Consider the following 20473-nt stretch of genomic DNA (forward strand, 5'->3'; position numbering starts at 1 on the left):
GAGAGAGGGAAGTTGTTCACAGAAGAGGTCCATGAAATCCCTGTGGAGGAAAGACAAATGAAATGGAGAGTACATGTTGAAGAATTGGTCTTACCTTATAGGAAAGTAATATGGTAGGAGAGAAGGAAGAAACATGCAGAAATGCAGTGAAGTGAGGTTTATTGGCAGATAATTCCTTTGATGACTTATTTTCTGTGAAATTGAGAACTGATTAATTAAAGTCCTGAAGGAGAAGAGTGGGGGGATAGCAGAAGAGGGGATGGAGGTTTGAGACAAATGGAAAATATTTAAATAGTTTCCATGAGGAAACAAAGAAATGTAAGTTTTCGGGACAGGTTTGGGGATTCAGAAGAGGCTGGAAGAGCCCAAGAACTTTCATGTCCCTTCAGGACTATTCCATCAAATAAGTTTTTCGATCTGAAAAATGCTTTGTAAATATGAGACTTATACAAAGTTATTTCTGACTAGAGATGTGTGTTTTTACTACCTAGTTCATGTACTCTTTGTACAGAGGATCTATTTTGTTGCAGTTGTATGTCAGGAGTGCTCTGTAATTTTCATAATTGTCTCACAATGTTTTGCTTCCCTTACATGACAAGATGAGCAATTTGGATAATAAAATATTAACACAAACAGTGTTTATCTTGAGGGAAATAAAGTACAATGCAGGATCACAGTCAGAAGTGGAGTTTGAATATATCAGAACCTCTCTCCTGCTACTTACACTCCTCAAACTCCCTAGACTCAGTGCAGGCAGGCCAGGGCATGCTTAGTAAACTGAACTATGCAGGAATGCCCTTATCAAGCTCTGCTGTTAGTACCGCATTGTTGAGGTTCGAGAGAGATTTTTTTTTTAGGTTCTTTTTCATATCAGTGGTTCAGTTAAGAACAGACAGACCATTGCCAACATTGGTGTTTCTGATGACTAGACCTAGGTGTCCATTTCTAAATTCTTGTCTCTGTTCTCACAGCTTTTTCTCACACATAGTTTAGTTTTACCTCTCCAGGCCTCATCCCAACTTCCTGCCAGTCTGTGTAAATCTTTCATTTCTGAATGTTTCTGGAACTTGGTAAAGCCTTCACATTTCAACATTTTACCCACGCACTAGAATATCCTAGTTCTTTAAAATTGGTATTATTAACTCTGTCCCTCCATTTTACCCTTTAGCATTCTGTACAGCCTGTGAGAACTACCTCATTTATTAGCATGTTCTTTACATTGCATTCATGGAACATGCTTACTCCCTGGGTGTATTAATATTTAAATAAAACTGAAGAGATTTAAAGACAGTTTTCCACAAAGTTTAATCAAAGCAGTGTAACTAAATCAGCAAACTACAAAGTTACAGAATAGCCGACTATTTTTATGTTGCTATACTAAGAAATTCCTCATTCCAGGGTAGGAGATGTCATTAAATGCAGCACAAACGACCATGCTTAAATGAAGAAGCACTTTGTATATTAGTGAATTTATAAGGAAAATTTGTAATTGAGACCAGGTAATAGAAAGTGTGTAGGTGGAACCAGCCTGAGGTTAGAACTGGAGTTTGACAATTTCTGAAGGTCTGGTTTTTGTTAGTTCAGTCGCTCAGTCGTGTCTGACTGTTTGTGAACCCATGGTCTGCAGCACACTAGGCCTCCCTGGTCCATGGCCAACTCCCAGAGTTTACGCAAATTCATGTCTGTTGAGTCGGTGATGCCATCCAACCATCTCATCCTCTGTCGTCCCCTCTCCTCCTGCCTTCAATCTTTCCCAGCATCAGGGTCTTTTCACATGAGTCTGGTTTCTGTAGCTTCATGCAAAAAGTCTTTAGGATTTGTTAATCTAGATTTCTTTTTATATCATTTCTTACTACGATAAAGATTACTTGTAGTTGAAGTCCTTACTCTTATACCTGAACCATTAAGATTTATATTTTCATAATAATTCACGATAATTGTATCTCACAATTTTACACCAAATTTGAGATATCTAAGGGCTTCACATTTTAAAATATTGATCTGATGTAGACTCAAACCACTGAGGAAACTGATTTTTTTTTTTAGGGAATGAAGTCAGCTAGTATTTAACTACTAATTTTCTTTAATGTGGGAAGCATGATTATCTTTATTGTTTTATTTTTGGTTGTACTGGGTCTTCGTTGTTATGAGGGCTCTTCTCGAGTTGCAATGAGTGGGGGCTACTCTCTAGTTGCGTTGTGTGGCTCCGCGTTGCGGTGGCTTCTCTTGTGGTGGAGCGTGGCTCTAGGGTGCTTGGGCTTCAGCAGTTGGGGCACGTGGGCTCAGCAGTTGGGGCTCCCAGGCTCTAGAGCACAGGCTCAGTAGTTGTGGAGCACCGGCTTAGTTGCTCCACCACATGTGGGATCTTCCCAGACCAGAGATCAAACCCTTGTCCCATGCATTGGCAGACAGATTCTTAACAGCTGCACCACCAGAGAAGTTCCTGAGAGTCTGTTTTTAATCCCTTTGGATATATGCCCAGAAGTGGGATTGCTCGATCATATGGCAAAATTCTATTTGTAACTTTTTGAGGAATCTCCATACTGATTTATTTTGTTTTAATTTGTTTGGCCGTGCCACTCAGCTTGTGGAGTAACAGTGTTTTTTGTTTGTTTGTTGTTGTTGTTTTTATCTTATTTCATTATTATTATTATTTTTTTTATGGAGTGGCAATCTTAGTTCCCTGACCAGGGATTGAACCTGTGCCTTTGGCGGTGAAAGCAGTGTCCCAACCACTGGACTGCTAGGGAATTTCCTCCATACTGTTTTTAATAGCAGCTGCTAATAGTAAAGAATCTGCCTGCCCGTGCAGGAGATGCCAGAAACTTGGGTTTGATTCCTGGGTCGGGAAGATCCCCTGGAGTAGGTAATGGCAGTCTACCCCAGCATTCTTGTCTGGAGAATCCCATGGACAAAGGTGCCTGGCAGGCTACAATCCATAGGGTCTCAAAGAGTCAGACACAACTGAAGAGCCTGAGCACATGTGCTCATGCTGTAAATACACTGCTTCCACTCTGGAGAAAAACAGGTAATTAAAGTGTACTGTGACAAGCGTGCATGACTGAGCATTCACGTGTGCACCATTCTGCATTCCCACCAAAGTGCTGCTGCTGCTGCTGCTAAGTCGCTTCAGTCATGTCCGACTCTGTGCGACCCCATGGACTGTAGCCCACCAGGCTCCTCCATCCATGGGATTTTCCAGGCAAAAGTAATCGAGTGGGGTGCCGTTGCCTTCTCTGCACCAGTAGTGCTCAGAGGTTCTAATTTCTTCATGTCCTCGCCAAACTTATCTTTTGTTTTGGTAGTGGACATTCTTATAGGCGTGAGGTGATATCTAGTCATGGTTTTGATTTGCGTTTCCTCGACGATTAGTGATATTGAACATATTTTCATCTTTGTTGGCCATTTATTTCTTTGAAGAAATTTCTATTAAGTCCTTTGTCCAGTATTTATTTGGGTTATTGTTTTTTGATGTTGAGTTGTAGAAATTCTTTATTCTGGATATAACATTTGCTGCACTTCATAAATGTGTTTTTTTTTTTTTCTCTCTTTTCTTATGGCAATATTCATCATCATCTTTCAGAAAGGCAGGAGCTTATTACTTTACGTATGTCTTCCTTTGAGATTCCTCTTGTGCCCCATCACAGCCTCCCTGTGTCTGATTTCGGTCCATGTTTCATTATTAAAGCACAGGAAATTGACTACCTTTCACAAGGTGGCTCTTTCTGAAGATATCGTGTGTATCTCACATGCTTGTGTATGCGTGCTCAGTTGTGCCCAACTCTTTGCAACCCTGCCAGGCTCCTCTGTCCACGGGATTTCCTGGGCAAGAATACTGGAGTGGGTTGCCATTTTCTTCCCCAGGGAATCTTGCCAGCCTAGGGATCAAGCCCACGTCTCCTGCATTGGTAAGTGGATTCTTTACCACCAAGCCACCTGGGAAGCCCTTCTTACATGCCTATTTACACGCTATCTGAAAATGTTGATGCACAATCACACCATGAATGTGAATATGGTGTTGAGTAACTGTAGAGTGTTTTAACTCTAGCTTATTTCATTTATTCACTATCATATTTTCCCCCACTTGATCATTATCTAACAAAGGAAGTTAGTTGTATCATGGAGTCTTTTTGAGAATAAGATGGGCTGTGACCTGACATCACTTATTACCTCTGGCAGTTGTAGTGCACATTTGATCTCTTTGAATCCTTTACCACCAAGTGTATTTGCCAGCAATTTGTGTCCAGGAATCAGCTGACTCTTCATCTCTGAATTAATGTAGATTTTTTTCAATTAGGATAGAAACTATAGGTGCTGAAGCCTTCCTAAAGAAATTTAACACTTGACCAGCCTTCAGACAAGAAAGAACTTTATCGGTTACCTGTTGATGTAGTTATTTGGAGATTATAAATAATTGAAAAGGACAAATGCTTGAGTTATGGTCAAATGGACATTTTTTGATGTTATGACCCAAATTAACTTGTAATCTGCCTTTTTCAAAATTCTCTTTCTAGATGTGTACTGTAAAAATCATGCAGTACTTACTACATTTTTATAGGTGCTTTCCCTTCTTTCCTTGTCTTATTTCTGTTATATAGTGACAGTACTTGTTCTGAAAATGAGCCTGTCCCAGTCTTAAACTCAGGGAGCAGAGTACCATTATTACTTTAAGGCTTCTCTGTTAGTCCTTAGAAGTAGCAAGGAAGTAATTGAAGTTTCCATGTGCTTTATAAACAGATATAGATTATAAATACTTCAGGAATCCCTGAGAAGTCAGCCCTTGACTGGCTTTCTGTGAGTCTAAACCATAGTCTTTGGCTTTAATCCAAAGAAGGTACAGTTTATAGTGTTTATAAAAATGAAAATCTTCTGGTCCTAAACATAAATATAATGGTAAAATATTACTAATATCTGTATATTTCCCTTTTAAATATTGACATCTGAAATTAGATCTTTAGATCTGAAAAGGTCCTCAAGAGATGCTCTGGTCCAGTTCCCTGGCTTAAAGCAGCTAAATTATCCCAACTTCTGTTAGAGACAACTCAAGGCCCACAGAAGTTATGAGACCCGGAGGTGGGAAAAGGGAGACGGGGTTATGGTGAAGATTGGTTAAAGAGCCATTCATGCATCCACTTATTCGGCACCTATTGTGTACTATGTGCCAGGTACTTTGTAGGCACTTTAGTCAGGAGAGCAGATAAAAATCCCTGTCCATTTTAGTAGAGGGAGAAATAGATAAGAAACAAACAAAATAAGTAAATACATGTAATGTCCATTTATTAGTACTGTGCGGAAGTATAAAGGAAGGAAGAAGGATAGAGTGTATCATCATTGAGGGTTTGTGATACAGTTTGCAGTGAGGTAAATAAGGAAGCTCTCATGGAGGTGCCATTGAACAAGACTGGAAGAAGACGAGAGAGTAATAATGAAAATACCAGGAAGACTGTTTCAAGCAGAAGGAACATCAAATGTAAAGGTCCTGAGGCAGCAGAGCATCCACTATGTTAGAAGGAAAGCAAGGGCACCAGCGTGGCTGAAATGGAATGAATGAGACGTAGAGCAGTAGAAAGTGGGGGCAAGACCATTGGCCTCACAGGCTAGCATAAGGACTTTTGACTTTACTTTGATGAGAAATCATCAGAGAGTTTTGAGAAGAGAGATAAGATCTAACTTTTCCCTTCAAAAAGGGCAGTCTGATTGCTGTGTTGATAGGAGACTGTGAAGGAGGTCGCAGTAGAAGCAGGGAGACCAATTACTGTGCTGTTGCAGTAACATCTCAGGGTAAAATGGTAGTGGCTTGGATCAGGGAGGTAATGGTGAAGCTTGTGAGAAGTGGCCAGATTCAGGATAGATTTCTGAAGAATGTCAACAGAATGGACTCAGTACATTCATGGATTCTAAGTAGGAATATTCAGCCATGTTAAACCCAAAGAATGTTAATTACAGGAATTTTAGACATGGTACAGAACTGATGGGCAAGACTTGTCAGTGTGCTCAGTAATTTTCTGATGAATTATTAAAAGCATGCTCTGGACTTTGGGCTAATACTCTTACCCTGCATATTAAGTGAAATTTCAGCTTATTTCAAAACACTCTTAACTTCCTTAGTAGGTTTTTATAGTTCATAAATATTCTCTGTAGATTTTATTTTATAAATACATTGTTTTTTGTTCTCAATGCCTGCATTTTTCTTCAAGGTAGAAAATGTTGTTAGCCCAGATAAATCGAGATTCTCAGGGAATGACAGAGTTTCCTGGAGGAGGAATGGAGGCTCAACATGTTACCCTGTGCCTGACAGAGGCAGTAACTGTGGCAGGTGAGCAGTTTCATTTGAAGGGATCGTGTGGGTTTGGAAATATTTATCTTAAGGGATCGTGTGGGTTTGGAAATATTTATCTTAAGGGAAAATGGAAACTCACAACTATAATTACTTTGTTCCTCCTCCCTTAGCTAAAGGCAACGCAAAGCTAAGCCTTTTTATGAGCATTTTTATCTTGGTGTGGATGCTGGGTACAGTAGGGTGTAGAAATATTTTTTTGTAAATGATTTAAGAAAGTCCACTTGAGTCTAAGTTAAGCAGTCTGCCTTTTGATTCATTTTTACTTAAAAAACTTAAAACAGCATGCACATATGATAGTTATTTAAAGAAAATAACTTTCGTTTTGTAATAGATGGTGACAATTTAGAAAACATGGAAGGTGTAAGCCTACAAGCAGTAACACTTGCTGATGGTTCTACTGCTTATATACAGCACAATTCTAAAGGTATGTGCTTCATACACAGCCCATTGGTTATTACTAGCAATTCATAACCTCAGAGTTGGAATACCTAGCAATTATACTTTTTCCTAACCCCTCCTAAAGACACTGTATATTGCATGTGGTAATTTTAAGTCATTTCAGTTTAATTTAAATTTTGTTTTGATAATTTGAGGAAACCTTTTGAGATATTTGGAACATACTCTATCAGAAGTAGTGAGGAAAAGGAGAGGGGGTTAGTGTCCTTGACCTATTATCAGTAAGACCTTTATCACTTTAAATTACGATTTAATGTTTTTACAAAATATGCATAGAAATAGACATTTGGTTTTGCTTTTATAACATTGTTTCTAAATCAGTGTTTACTTTGCGCCAAGAAATAGCCTAGTTCTCAAATTTCTTGTTTTTTTTGGAAACCTGCTGAGCATATGTATGCATAATCAAGGGACTTGTAGCCCCCAAGGATAAGAATGACAACTAGCCTTGCATGCACTGATATATCTTTCTATCTTCCCAGTTTCAGCTTTGCTGTTGTCAGGGTCCCTATTCCTAAGTGGTTCTGAAAGGTATATGGAGGTTTGACTCATGTAGCTTGCTATGATGAGCCACTCTTCCTCTTGAACTAATTGAAAATTGGAGGGGAGGAAGGATGGCTGAGGGAGGCTTTTCTGCTTTCTGTAGGATCACTGGATGTGTTATTGAATTGCCTCAGAACATTTGAGGAAAGAAGCAAGATGAACATGATCTTAAGTAGTGTATGTTTTTATAGTTGATATCATTTTGAAATTGTATGAAGTTTAAATTTTTTGCTTGTGCTAATTTATTGGCTTTAATCTTTTGTTTCTAGATGGAAAACTCATAGATGGTCAGGTCATTCAGTTGGAGGATGGTTCTGCTGCCTATGTTCAACATGTACCCATACCTAAAACTAGTAAGTATTTGATACTCACTCACCTTCCTGATTCTCAAACTTCAGTATTTTCTGCCTCCAGCTGCCTCTTACTACTTTAACTTGGTCCTGATCTCTAGTCCTCCTTCTGAAAGGAGAGATGGGTAGATGTCAAAGAGAGGATCTAAAGACTATTTTAACTTGAGACTTTCTCTCAGACAAAATAGAAGTTACTAGACTGTACTCTGGAGATAAATGGGCAACAGTTTTAAGTGAATATTCCTATTATTTGAGCTAAATGCTACATGTCTTCTTATTTTCTTCTTTCTTTTCCCTTCTTTCAATTCTCCTTATCCCCTGGTGTATATTCCTCAGGTATTGTAAATATCTTTTTACCTTTAAACACTTATTCAGAGCAGCTTTGCTGAAATTATTTATATTCAAGGATCCTTAAAGCAAGCGTAGGTTTGTATGATGTGTTTAACGGTTTATTGACTCTTGCTGCTGAGTTATCAGCATATACTTGGATAACATGGGATCTAAATGTAAGCATTGTTTTTGAGCAGGGGACAGTTTGCGTTTAGAAGATGGGCAAGCAGTGCAGTTAGAAGATGGAACTACAGCATTTATTCACCATACCTCCAAAGGTAAATTAGCTCTGAACATTTGAATAAAACAAGGCAGAAGTGGGGTGTGGGAAAAATAAGACCTTTATTTAGTTGCTGAAATGGTGTTATGTAAAAGAAGAATTCTTCTCTCAAATATAAGATGGCAGATTTTGGCACGGTCTAATAAAACTCTCATAATAATTTAAGTTGTCCAGTAGCAGTTCGGACTAGCAAAACCCTGATTCCTGGGAAAACTTCAAATAGAGGCTGCTTTTAAAATATGAAATTAAAACATTTGAAAGCTAAATTATGGATTCTTTTTCCTTCTAAATGTACTGTCTTTAGCAAGGTCCTTTGCCCCTTGGGTTGGCCCTTAAAACTAAATAAAAATTTTAAAACTATCTGAAGTAAATATGGCAAAATGTTCATGAGTATTAACTTTGTGTAGGGGAGATCAGGGGATTGAGGTGAAATGCATAGGAGCAATGAGCACAGCTCTGCAGCCAGACTCTCTGGGTTCCAGTAAGGATCTGCTGTCTTTTAGCTGTGTGCCCTTGAGCAAATTATTTACCCTTCTTGTACTTCAGTTTCATCATCTGAAATGAAAATTATAACGTACATCCCCATCATAGGGTAGTTGTAAAGACAAAATATACAAACATCTAAAGCACTTGGAACAATATTTGTCACCAAGTAAATGCTCAATAAATATTATTGTTATTATTTTATAAAATATTTTATTATAGAATGATTGTTAATGTTTTAAAAGATTGTTTAGTTGTGAAACCAAAGAAAAAAACTTTTAAAAATTTTGAATATTTTAATTTGTAAGTAAATTTATTAAAGTTGAGGAAAAGTAAACTGACTTTTTTTTCTTTAGCAGTGGAAGTTGATCACAGGTTCACTGTAATTGGCTAGATTTATTATTTAACAATGCTGTGCGCATCTTGGTACAGTTATTTAGAGGGAAAAAAAAAACATGGAGTCATACTGACATAAGTTCAGATCCTAGTTTCTCTGCATAATGCTTTTGACTGTTAATTGTTAGTTTTTTATTTCTTGGGTCTTAAGAAAGTATCTTTACTTCCTCAAGCCTCAGTTTGCCATTTGTACAATAGGGTGATAAGTATACCCACCTTAGAGAATAATTGTGAAGATTGAGTAAAATACACACATAAAGCACATGGGCCCTGCTCATAGTAGCTGTTCAATAAAACTTCATTCCCTGCTTCCTTTAAACATGTAATTGTTTATCACACTACCTTTAATTTAATGCCATTCTCTTCCACTCCCTCAGATAGTTATGACCAGAGTGCATTACAGGCAGTTCAGTTGGAAGATGGCACCACAGCTTACATCCACCATGCAGTGCAAGTCCCACAGTCTGACACCATCTTGGCAATTCAAGCTGATGGGACAGTGGCAGGTCTGCACACTGGGGATGCCGCCATTGACCCCGACACCATCAGTGCTTTGGAACAGTACGCAGCAAAGGTATAGCATTTTACAATGTCAAGAACATCCCAGGTAGAGCTGCTTTTGTTGTTGTTCAGTCACCAAGTCATGTCCAATTCTGCAACCCCCTGGACTGCAGCACATCAGGCTTCACCGTCCTTCACCATCTCCTGGAGTTTGCTCAAACTCATGTTCATTGAGTGGGTGATGCCATCCAACCATTTCATCCTCTGTTGCCCCTTTCTCCTCCTGCCCTCAATTTTTCCCAGCATCAGGATCTTTTCCAGTGAGTTGACTCTTCATATCAAGTGGCCAGAGTACTAGAGCTTCAGCTTTTTTATCTGTCTTTAAAGGAAAAAAAATAAAAAACTAGAAATCTCAAAGTCAAAATGAGACAGCATCAAAGAGAAGGTCAGCATTTATCCTAAAAGAAGTGAAGGGTAGAAAGAAAGATTTGAATAAAAATAAAGGAATGAAGTAAGAGCTTATAGAAGGGAAATGGGTAGCAGGTAATTCACACACACAAAACTTCAAGGATGAGTGCCATAAAAGAAACAATGAGGTATATAGATGGAATTGCTTATGAATTATGAAGTAGACATTAGAGATTGGAAAAGGTGAAGGAACATCTTAAGTTTTACATCAGAGGGGCTGTGATTTTCTCCCTGCATTGAAATTATATCATTTATATAGTTTAAAAGTCCCCCCTTATTTTTATCATGAAAATTTTCAAACATACGCAAAAAATAAACAAGAATCCCTGTGTACTTATCTCCCAGCCTAAACAGTTATCAGTATGTAAAAAATTTTTTAACTTTATTTTATTCTTACAGGTGTCCATTGATGGAAGTGAAGGTGTAACAGGTTCAGGAATAATCGGAGAAAATGAGCAAGAGAAAAAAATGCAGGTGTGTAAGGCTACTTTTTTATATTTGAATCTCTTTCTCTTAGTATTTCTGGACCCTTCTAGGGATGAAAGCAAGAACTGGAAACTTACTACCTCTTTAGAGAAATTTTTACCAGTTCAGAAAAACAGTGTGCCTTTGGCAACAGCTTTCTCCAGCTACCTCAGGTCTCAGAATTCATGATCTGGTTGAAAGTGGCACTAAAGAAGTAGAAATATCACAGAAATCCAGGTGAAGCCTGTGTTCTGGAGTCCAAGGCAGTTTTGGAGACCAGGTGGTCTTCTGTCTGCCCCACACATGGCAGTCTGTGAATCCTTTTTCTGGGCCTTCACCCTTACTGTGATTAAACTTTGCTACTTTGGTTGTTATGTCTTTTTGTTTCTTTTGCTTACAATTGATTCCTTCAATACTTCCCTTTTCAACTTCTAGAAAGAGGGTCCAGCCTAGCTAATTATCATTGTTCCTTCTGGTCAAAGCTATTTCTAACCTCTTCTACCAGACATCTTCCTGGGCTGCAGATGGCCACGGGTCGGCTGCCCTTGATTCGGATGTTCACCTTGGGTCCAGTCATTGTCTGTCCCTTACCAAGTTAATAACCTAGAGCAGCAGTCAGTGCCTCCGCAAGTACTGTAGTTAAGTACAGAGTAGTCACAGAAGCATTTTGGAAGCCCTACTGAACCGAACAATTCAAAATTCAAGATTATGTTTTGAATTTATGTGAAAACACATAAATGTGTTTGAGGGTAGGTGTTTGTGTGAGTGGGCGTTCTTGGAGTTTATATAATCATTGTAGTGTATTCTTGCTTTAATGCTGCTTCTTTTTGTTCTTAGCGATTAGTTCTAATGTTTTGTTGACTGTTCTCTCATAGCAGATTTTTTGTTTTGTTTTTTTCATTGTTCCAAGAGTTTTTATTGTATTTAATTCCTAAAGTTATTGCTTCAGGACCACACTTTTTAAATTTTACTTACTTATATTTGGTTGCTCTGGGTCTTCATTGCTGCACGTGGGCTTTCACAAGTTGCGGTGAGCGGGCCCTACTCTGTTGCGGTGCACAGGCTTCTCATTGTGGTGGGTTCTTTTGTTGCGGAGCACTGGCTCTAGGTGATTGGGCTTCAGTAGTCACGTCACAGGCTCAGTAGTTGTGAGGGCCACACTTTATAACTTGAGCATGTTGCTGCTACTGACCACGGGAAATATAGCTAGTCACAATTGGCATGTGCTATGAATCTAAAATAATACCAGATTTCAAAGACTTCTAATGAGAAAAGAGTGTAAAATATCTCTTAATAATGTCTCCTATTGACAACATGTTGAAATGATAATATTTTGGATATACTAGATAAATAATTACTGAAATTAATTTCACCTATTTCTTTTCATTTTTAAATGTAGCTACTAGAACATTTTAAATTATATATGTGGTTTGTATTTGTGACTCATATGTCTGTTAAGAGCTGGACAAGAAGTTTCTGAATCTCCCATCCTCTAAAAAATTGTGTACCATAGTTAAGGTTGAGGGCCAAGTACATGGTGTTAAAAGGTCAAAATTTCCTATAGTCATTCTGCCAGAGTTGCTTAAGAGGTTGTAACTCTGCCTGGCTGAACTTTAAAGAGGTCTGTACCTAACACAATAAATTTTTTTTTTATAGTCTTGTTTTAAAGCTTTAGTTTTTTTTCTATTGTGATGTTTATAGTGTAGAGCTTTCTCTTTCACCTATAACATAAGCATACTTGTGCTGCTGAGCTGACCTCTTACTTGAAATCAGATTTCACAGGACAGCAAAGACCTAGAGTATTAAAAGCATCTGCACTCAAGGGAAGGTGGTTTTGCCCCAGGGGACGTTTGGCAGTGTCTGAAGACAGTTTTGGTTGTTAAGGTGTCGGGCATCTGCTGGGTAGATGTCCTGCAAGGCATAGGACAGCCCACCTCAATAAAGAATTATTCTGTTCACAATGTCAGTAGAACTCAATGTGAAAACACTCATCTATTTAAAGATGTCCACGTGTTCAGTTGTAAGAACTGTAAGGATGATGTGATGTATGTGTTTTGAGGAGGCTGTAACTGTTGTGATTACCCTTATGATGCACCACCCCTAGTTAAGCAGAAAACAGTATGGTATTAAAGTAGCATGTGATTTGTTAAAAAAAAAAAAAAAAAAGGTCTGAGTCAAGCTTCCATCCTGCTGTGTAGTAGCTGTGTGACTGTGAGCAAATGACTTAATTTGTATCTGAGATTTCTTATTAGCTATATGAGAATAATAGCCTTTGCTTTACTCATCTCATAGGGTTATGAAGACCAAATGAGAGTTTCATTTGATTAGTATTTTAGGTAATACATAAGAGAAGGCAATGGCACCCCACTCCAGTATTCTTGCTTGGAAAATCCCATGGATGGAGGAGCTTGGTGGGCTGCAGTCCATGGGATCGCGAAGTCGGACACGACTAAGCAACTTCACTTTCACTTTTCGCTCTCATGCATTGGAGAAAGAAATGGCAACCCACTCCGGTGTTCTTGCCTGGAGAATCCCAGGGACAGAAGAGCCTGGTAGGCTGCCATCTCTGGGGTCGCACAGAGTCAGACACAACTGAAGCAACTTAGCAGCAGCAAGCATTATGAAACATTGTTGATGCCTTTACATGTTCTATAAGAACCCAAGGCCCTTGTTCATGGTTTCCATCAGTTTGACTTCATTAAAAACCAGTTTTATTTATATTGGAGATCAAAGTCCTTTGGCTTGGCAGCTATTTGTTTGTTTTAAGCCACACCATGGAACTTGTGGAATCTTAGTTCCCTACCAGGGATTACACCCAGGGACCCTGCAGTGAGAGAGCCAAGTCATAACCACTGGACTGCCAGGAAATTCCCTGACTTGGCGGTTTTAATCAATCAAAGCTCTAATAACTAGATAACACAGAAAGCCCATCAATCTAGCTCAAGAAAAAAAGAGGTATGTTGTAAGAATGTATCTTATAAGAAACTAAGAATTGGAACAGCTATACTTCACAGGAACCAGAACTGCAAAGGAATCAGGACTGGAGGCTGATATCACTCCTCCTTTTTCCTTCTTCTGCCCTCTTCCATGGCATCTCTGCTCCCTTCTTTTCTCTGCATTCAGGCTTCCTCTGCATCTTCATTGAGTGTGCATTTGGTTTCACCATAGCCATGCTTTCTCAGGTTTACTACCCACAAGCAAGTCAAGATTTCCCTGGAGAATTTGTGGACTCAGCTTGACTTTTTAAGCCAGGCCGTATAAGGTATACCTCATTGGTCTTAGGTATGCCATCTTCCCTGATTATCAAGGTCTATGGCTAGGGTGGCAGATTCTCCCAGAACATGGGTTCGATAGTTATCACAAAACTCATTCAGTATAGACAGTTTGAATGTGGATCACATTTCATATATATTTTCTGGGGACTTCCCTGGTGATCCAGTGGTTAAGACTCTGCACTTTCAGGGCAAGGGCACAGAAGTGATTCCTGGTTGGGAATCTAAGATCCCATATGCTGTGCAGGGCAGCCAAAAAAAAACCCAAAACATATGTATGTTCAGTACTTTTATCTAGCTATGTGATCTTGAGCAAGTGAACCTTGCTTTTCTTAGGCTTTTTTTTTTCATTCCTAAAGGACTGTATTATATCACTGGTTATTAATCAAAGGCCAGCATGAGTTTGAGCTGTGGGACTTTTGCAAAATAACCCAAGACCAACTTCCAGAGATTCTGTTGGTAGGTCTTGGATGGAACCCAGGATTTTAAAATATATATACATTATTTTTAGTGTTGTTTTTTTTTAATCAGAGACATATAAAGGAAAAAAAAACCTGAATGAAGACCATATCTTACTCTACAGATAGCTATTGTATACTTTTTTTAAGTAATCATGGTTTCATGTTTATATTTAGAAATCCAAAAATAAAGAGACATAAAAATAAAAAGTGAAGGACCTGGATAAACAATGTCCTGCTTTAGCATGGGAAACTATGTTCATTATCCTGTGATAAATCATAATGGAAAAAATATGTATATAGATACAGGGTTGGCTGGAAAGTTCACTCAGGTTTTTATTTACAGTGTGTGGAAAAAACTGAACAGGTTTTTTGGCCAACCCAGTATGTATAACTGAATCACTTTTGCTGTACAGCAGAAATTAACACAGCATTGTAAATCAACTGTCCTTCAAATAAATTTTTTTAAAAACTGAAGGACCACTACCTTGTAGTATTCATTGTATAAAATCAGTGAAGATTTTTTTTGTTTTTTAAAATCTTCCTGGCAATGCTGACATGTCCCATGGTTCCCTAAAGGTCCCTCTGTTGCCATACTTCTAGTATTCCTTTTGAAAGAGAACATACTTTAAAAACTATTTCCCATTGCTTTCATTTTGTTCTCCCAAGGAATATATTTACATCCTAATATGCAAGTTTATATACAGCAAAAAATAAAAACTGTATCTGCTGTGTGCATTAGGCCATTATTGTAAATTGAATTTACTGAATGAGGCAGCAAAAGGTACAGTTATCCTCTGTCCTATGTCTATCACTCTACAACTGCATAAATTCTGCTGGCAGTGGCCAGAATGCATTTATCTGATTTTACACTGTGTAAGTGAATGCTGTGTGAGATTTCATCTGACAAAGGAGTTTGACTCCTTAAAGTTTAAGAAAGGAAAAATACCACTGATTTCACATAATATGTTCCTTTTAAAACCTTATTTATTTTTAATTGGAGGATGATTACTTTACAGTGTTATATTGGTTTCTGCCACACATCGACATGAATCAACCATAATATATTCTTTATACAGATAGGCAAATAGGCCCTGCATAACTTGCACAAGGTCACATAGTGAATTTATGACAGAGCTAAGGTTATCTCTTAATTCTCAGAACATACATTAAGCATAAAATAGTAATGAAGTCATTTTCTGTAAATGGTTTTAGAAGCCAATTAGTATTCACTGGTAATAGCTTCTAAATGGCCCTTGAGATATTTCCCTTGTGATAACACACCAGGTGGTTTTTCTTTTTACAAGGACCACTTAAATAACCTAGGCCTAGTTTATTAATTTAGCTTTCGAATTTTGAATTCTGCCCATTTTTGTCCTTAACGTATCCGCAGAATCACGTGTTGTGTTCTGTCCCATTAGTCAGTTGGCCTGGGTTGGTTTCATCACTGCATGGTTGGGAGTGATGAATTAGGAGTGGTTTCATCACTGCATGGTTAGGCTTTTGCAAGCTTGTGTTAGCCTCCTTGCCTCTTCTTTCTTTGACTGTGTTCTGCACCATTACCAGTTTTCTCTTTTGAAACACAGAGCTGATCTTGGTCAATCCCTTGCTTTAAATTTTTTAGTATCATTTACTTTCATTATCTAGGTTTGCACTCCAGAATGATACCTAAAACTCTTCCCAAATGTGGGCTTAAACTTCCCTTTCTTTTTTATGGCATTGATTCTATTATATAGATATAATGTTCTTATATTAAGTTTCCATTTCTTCCAGACACACTTTCATACTTTTGGTGATACTATTCCTACTGCCTGGACTGCTCTTCCCACCTCTCTTTTTCAACCTCCAGATTTTTTCTGTAGACAGCTTGCCCTAACCTACAGTTCTCCCAGCTTTTGAATTTTATCCCTCTAGAACTTTGCGTGGGCTGCCGTGATAGCAATTATTATATTCTATTATTGTCCTTCATTTATAGGACAGTTTAACTAGCTAGACTGAGAACCCTACCAAGGCAGGGGCCATATCATCTATTATTGTTGAAGTAGGTACTTAGCCAGTCGTTTGTCAGACAGTTATTATTTCAGAACTTCTGCCACGGTAGAGTCAGAGGTGGGTGGAAAGGGAAGTTAGTATGGAAATAGGATAAGAAGAGAGAGGTAGACATAAAGCAGGTTCCAAAAAGAATAAAATAGTTTGAGAACTGAAAAGATAAATGTTGGTTGTGATTGAGAGATAAAGGGTTTTATAAGGAAACATTTCCAGTAAAAAAGGAGAGGCTTCCCATTCCATTCAAACATTCTATACATGGAGATAAAAAAGGTTTTTGACTATGTGTTTCTTGGCTATTTGGAGATTTTTCCAGATGTTGTTTAGTCTCTGAATCATGTCTAACTCTTTGCAACCCCATGGACTATAACCAACCAGTCTTCTCTGTCTATGGAATTCTCCAGACAAAAATACTGGAGTGGGTTGCCATTCTCCAGGAGATCTTCCTGACCCCGGGATCAAACCCAGGTTTCCTGCTTGGCAGGCAGATTCTTTACCACTGAGCCACCTAGGAAGCCCGTTGTATGTTTTATTGCATTGCTATTTCAATGGTTTTCTTTTAAGAGGTTCCTTTTGCTAGTTGGTGTTGCTATGGGTACTCATCCTACTGTATTTTGCAAGAATGCCTTTATGCCGGGTCTGTTTTGGATAATTAGAGCTACTAGAGGAAATAGTTCGGTTGCACATAGTGCTTACTAGTAATTCTCATAAAATTAGGTCAATGCTAGTGACTTCAGTTGGTTTAGAAATAAAAAAATTCTGTTACCAGCCTCACTTCTGCCATGCTGACAGAGACTTGAAGTCCTCAGTAGTTCTTCCAGAACTGGAGCTTCTGCCCCTTATGTCACCATCCCTGAGCTGTGGACGTTAGGATAAGAGCAGAAACAAGTACATTTTTGGAAAACATTTTGAATCCTCCTAACAGGTTTTAAATTCAGTCTTAACTTCATTGTTTTGGCTTAATTAAATTAAATGCCAAACCTCTGATAATCTGTTTCATGCCAGAAATAAAACTTGTCCTAGGAGAGAATAGCAGAAAAGATTCAGGTGTGGGCCTTTCCAGTATAAAGTGCTGCCACCACCTGGTCTGAAGGTGTGGGCTGTTGGGCTTAATCTTTTAGACCTGGGAGATGATAAACTTCTTGGTGCTTTTAGAAAGGAAGAGGAGGAAACAGCAGGAACTCTGTTCTCATGATTTGGAGTCCCATGTTCAATTAATTTCTGCCTTTAAAATTTGTGAAAAGCTTAATTCCAGTTCTGCTAAAATAAAACTTATACACTAATATATATATAACATATATATATATTAAAAATGCTTAATAGAAACAAACCAAGATATTAACAGTTATTTTTGGGATGCTGGAATTACAGCTCACTTGAACTTTTCTCTTTACTCTTTGCTGTGGTAACCAAATTCGCCCAATGTATGTGTTACTGTTACAATCAGAAAAAAATCACAGTGAAATTTTTAAAATAATAGTTACTTTTTAAGGAATCATAGAGACTCTTCTGGTTCTTGGAAATAAGAGAAATTTTCTTATTCAAATTACCATTTATTTCCTTTTAATTTTACTAATATATATTTCACATACTGTACAATTCACCAGTTTAACATGTGCAACTCAGTGGTTTTAGTAGATTCACAGAGATGAACAGTGATCACCACAGTTTTAATTCTAGAACTTTTTTAACACCCCCCAAAAGATTTTTAGTTCCTTTGAATTATGCTTGTATAGTTAGTGGTATAAACCCTTTACCCTAGCACTGTGAGGTATGATGGCATATATGATATAGACTTTGACATTGAGGAACTGCTAGGCTAATAGGGAAGAAAAGGAAATACAAATTCTTTAAAATAAGACAGCAGCATCAAGTGCCAAGTCCATGATACAAGCTAAATATTACAGAGATGCTGAGGATTTGATGAATCTGCTCTGTTTAGAATGATGAGAACAGGCATCATGGATTTAGAAGGATGGAATTTCCTAGGCAGAGAAGATGTGGAGTTATATCTTTTTTTTTTTGTAAAGATACTTTCAAGCTTCACCCATTAGGAAGTGTGCCCATATTTTATCTAGATATTTTAACAACATAAGCCTACCTTTACTTAGAAAATTGTGCCCTGCAACATTTGTTAATATACCATCATACATGAACATAGATAATTACTAGCTTGTAATTCAGCAATGACACTGAGATCCACTGTTTGTTTCTCCTTTTATTTCCTGATTTTTTATTTAATTTTTATTGAAGGATAATTACTTTACAGAATTTTGCTGTTTTCTGTCAAACCTCAACATGAATCAGCTGTAGGTATCCATATATCCCCTCCTTTTTGAGCCTCCCTCCTGTCTCCCTTCCCATCCCACCCCTCTAGGTTGATACAGAGCCCCTGTTTGAGTTTCCTGAGCCATACAGTAGCAAATTCCCGTTGGCTATCTATTTTACATATGGTAATGTAAGTTTCCATGTTACTCTTTCCATACATCTCACCCTCTCCTTCCCTGTCCACTGTTTTTTAATTGATTCAATGGTTTCAAGGAAAAGCCTAAGACAGACTCTGTATAGCCATCCGTGTCCGTTTTATGAAGACTGTAGCACACCTTCTGTACTGTTATCCTCTAATGCAGGGCTCTCTCTGTCCCCCCAACCCTTGTAGCTCCTCCACACTCCCACCCCCCAATCCTGTAACTCCTCCACACCCTCACCTCCCACCTGCCACCATTTAAGTGTGTATTGCTGTAGTAGATTATTGCTCAGAATGATGAAGACCTGCCATTCCCACTTAGAATGATGAGGACCTGACCATTCCCAAAGTTTAGACAGCTCCATTCCAAAAGAGCAGAATGATTTTTAAAAGTTGTTTTGTCCCTTCAGTTCAGTTCAGTCGCTCAGTCATGTCCGACTCTTTGCGACCCCATGAATCGCAGCACGCTAGGCCTCCCTGTCCATCACCATCTCCCGGAGCTCACTCAGACTCACGTCCATCGAGTCAGCGATGCCATCCAGCCATCTCATCCTTGGTCGTCCCCTTCTCCTCCTGCCCCCAATCCCTCCCAGCATCAGAGTCTTTTCCAATGAGTCAGCTCTTCGCATGAGGTGGCCAAAGTTCTGGAGTTTCAGCTTTAGCATCATTCCTTCCAAAGAAATCCCAGGGTTGATCTTCAGAATGGACTGGTTGGATCTCCTTGCAGTCCAAGGGACTCTCAAGAGTCTTCTCCAACACCACAGTTCAAAAGCATCAATTCTTCAGTGCTCAGCCTTCCCTTACATTATGGTAAATAAAAATTTAAAATTATCTACCCTAGAAAACTTTATTTAATCTAAATATATCCTGTGAATAAATGAAATATATTAAATCATAGTGTTGTGCAGATTTTTAAAAATATCTAGGTGAAACCTGAAGATGGGGGGAACATTCATTATTTAGAAGCTTAAATATTTAGCAATATAAATAAAATTAATTTTTATCAGTTCTGATACCAGAATCAGATTCCATGAAGCATAGTCATTTCCTTCGACACAGGGTTTATAAATATGAAAAAAAAGAAAAAAGAATAGGAATAAAAAGCACCAGGCAATTGAAAATATATTTATGAAATTTTTATTTACCAAAAACTCCACGTTGATGTTCAAGTGATAGGGGGTGTGACAGAACCTCTTTTGGAACCAAGAGTTCTCTTTAATAGAAAAAAAGAGATTCTAACAGCTCTTTGAAAAAAGGCCAGTAGAGTCATCTGTTTCACTTTGTTGTGTCTTTTATTTTCAGATTTCTCTCTCAGCTTTTAGTATCTGTTGTATCTCATCAGTCATGATGATATTTGCTCCATTATTTTGAAATCTTTACAATATAAAACAGCTTTTGGCAGAGTTATTTTTGTGCCAAGTACGACAGTCTGCACAGATAGGATGTGGCAGCACCATCACCACATGGCCACAAAGTAGAAAGTCATTCTTCAAGTTTCATGGTAACTTAATTTCTAAAATAGGTCATCATCTTTAAAAAAACCTCTGTGGCAACTTAGTTATGAATTTGTGTTTGCCTCTTAACAACCCCATGGACTGTAGCCCACCAGGCTCCTCTGTCC

General features: G+C 38.2%; 1 protein-coding gene across 4 annotated transcripts in view; it reads left to right on the plus strand.

Moving 5' to 3' along the window:
• Positions 1 to 20473, plus strand: part of ZNF143 (zinc finger protein 143) — a 60593-nt gene that overhangs the window by 11884 nt on the left and 28236 nt on the right. The window contains exons 2-7 of one of the 4 annotated variants that reach the window (XM_005689707.3): positions 6198 to 6316; positions 6672 to 6764; positions 7606 to 7689; positions 8214 to 8294; positions 9553 to 9749; positions 10544 to 10618. In XM_005689707.3, the coding sequence (XP_005689764.1) occupies positions 6205 to 6316; positions 6672 to 6764; positions 7606 to 7689; positions 8214 to 8294; positions 9553 to 9749; positions 10544 to 10618 (642 nt within the window). In that variant the 5' untranslated portion in view covers positions 6198 to 6204. Of the gene's footprint in view, positions 1 to 6197; positions 6317 to 6671; positions 6765 to 7605; positions 7690 to 8210; positions 8295 to 9552; positions 9750 to 10543; positions 10619 to 20473 lie in introns of all 4 variants that reach the window. The other 3 variants (XM_005689706.3, XM_005689704.3, XM_005689705.3) reach the window with 3 other exon arrangements.

This window comes from Capra hircus, chromosome 15, assembly GCF_001704415.2.
Source record: "Capra hircus breed San Clemente chromosome 15, ASM170441v1, whole genome shotgun sequence".
NCBI classification, from domain to species: Eukaryota; Metazoa; Chordata; class Mammalia; order Artiodactyla; family Bovidae; genus Capra; species Capra hircus.